This window comes from Fonticula alba (assembly GCF_000388065.1).
Source record: "Fonticula alba strain ATCC 38817 unplaced genomic scaffold supercont2.6, whole genome shotgun sequence".
NCBI lineage: Eukaryota > Rotosphaerida > Fonticulaceae > Fonticula > Fonticula alba.
This window is the reverse complement of record NW_009242976.1, coordinates 2,295,949-2,297,841: the sequence shown is the minus strand read 5'-3', so window position 1 is coordinate 2,297,841 and position 1,893 is coordinate 2,295,949. Positions and strand designations below refer to the sequence as shown.

Genomic DNA, 1,893 nt, shown 5'->3' with positions numbered 1-1,893 from the left:
CCCCCCCCCCCCCCCCCCCCCCCCGCATGTGTGCCGCAGACCTTCGACCTGCCGCTGCCCAGGGGCACGGCGCACGCCCGGGTGGCTCAGCTACTGGACCCCCACATGGAGCCGGTCATGGCCGGCATGCTGTCCATGCGCCGGTGGCCGGGCTTCGTGCACCTCAGCGCGCCGGGCGGGGGGCTCCGCCTGCTGGGCGTGCCGCCGACGGTCCTGCTGCAGCTGCCGCTCCTGGGCCCGGCCATTCGCCTGCCGGTGGCCGACGCCATCAGCCCCATGCACCTGGATCACAGCGGGATCCAGGCCCCGGAGGAGACGCTGCGCCTGCTGCGGCGTCACTGCCTCGACGACGGCCCGGGCCTCTTCCTGGACCAGGGGCTCCACATGCTGTACGTGGCCCAGTGGCCGCCGGTGCCGCCCGGGGGCGCGGGCCACCCTGGTCAGGCCCCCCCCCCCCCCTCCCCCCCAGCTGGCCATGCATTCTGACACTCGTCCAATGGCCCGGCGCAGGCCGGCCACCGATCCCTCGCCGGAGCTGCCCCCGCACCACCTGCTCCTGGGCCAGGATCTCCACCGCCAGCTGCCGGGCCCCATGCGCCTGAAGTACGCCTGGCCGCCGGAAATCGCCATGGCCACCTGCTTCCTGTCGATGGATGAGGAGCGCCGCCTGCCGCCGCTGGACCCGGAGCAGCTGGAGCGGCAGCTGTACCAGGCCCTCGGCCCGGCCTCGGTACTCCAAACGTACCAGGTCCGTGCCCGGGAGGCCGCCACACACGCACGCACGCACGCACGCACGCACGCACGCACCGGCACCCCTCGCCACGGCCCCCCTCTGACCCTGTGCTTGCCTCGGCTGCCGGCAGAAGTACCGGATCACGGTTCCCGGCGAGGATTCGCCGGAGCAGCGGCACGAGGCCTTCCTCGTGCCCACCAGGCAGATGGACATGCACAATGTTGCCCGGCCGGCCGGGCTGCTGGTCCCGCGGCTGACGCGCATCACCTTCCGGACCCTCAGCCGCCAGGTGGACCTGGGCCCGGAGCCGCACATGCTGGCGGTGCGCTGCGGCCCGGAGCGCATGGTCTTCCTGGGCGCGGTGTTTGCCCCGGCGCCGACGCCCCTTCACCCGGGGCTGCGGCTCCCGCGGGATGTCTTCCAGTCGCTGTGCGAGTGGCGCCGGGCCGCGGCCACGCCGCCGGGGTGCCTGTTTTTCCTGTGCCACTCCCGGCTGTTTGTGGCCCGAAGCGCCGACGTGCTCCACGCCTCCCGGCGGGTGGTCCACCTGGCCGAGGACTTTCGCGCGCACATCCCCACCTGCCCGGAGGAGGCGTCGCCCCTGCTGCTCGTGGACCCGCCGCTGGTGGCCATGGTCCACATGCGCGTGGAGCTGGCCGGCACCGAGGTGCCCCTGCACCGCCTGCCGGCCGCCCTGCGCGCGGCCTTCCCGGACGGCAGTGTGGCCCTGCTCGAGCGCCGGGCCACCCCCGCGGCCACCTTCATGCCGGAGCTGCTGCTCGATGCCGGCCACCGCGCCCTGCCGTGCGGGCTCCTGCAGCCCGGCAGGACGCGCCTGCGCCTCCACCTCCGGGGCCCGGGCCTGGCCTCGCCGCTGAGCATCGCCTACACGGACGACGCGCCCCCGGGCCATTGACCCCGGCAGGGCCCCAAATACACGCCACAGCCATTGTCCCCCTCCCCCCCTCCCCGGGCCCACACCGAACACCGGGTGCCGGGCCATCCCCGGCCGAATGCGCCGCGGCCATCGGCGGACCACACTGCCAACGCACATGGCCTCCAGGCGGCGGGGCCAGGGGCCGGCCTGCTCGCGCCCCCGAGGCAGGACACAGCCCGGGGGGCGTTTCATCCGGCCTCTGCGGGGGCGCCGGACCGCCGCC

At 75.1% G+C, this 1,893-nt stretch overlaps 1 protein-coding gene across 1 annotated transcript in view; it reads left to right on the top strand.

Annotated features, from left to right (window-relative positions):
• The window catches only part of H696_04153 (hypothetical protein), a 6,123-nt gene extending 4,435 nt beyond the window's left edge, over window positions 1–1,688 (top strand). Inside the window, exons 8-10 of the mRNA XM_009498037.1 lie at window positions 40–389; window positions 511–748; window positions 864–1,688. Of these exons, the coding sequence (XP_009496312.1) occupies window positions 40–389; window positions 511–748; window positions 864–1,649 (1,374 nt within the window). The 3' untranslated portion in view covers window positions 1,650–1,688. The remainder of the gene's footprint in view (window positions 1–39; window positions 390–510; window positions 749–863) is intronic.
• The last annotated feature ends 205 nt before the right edge of the window (window positions 1,689–1,893 follow it).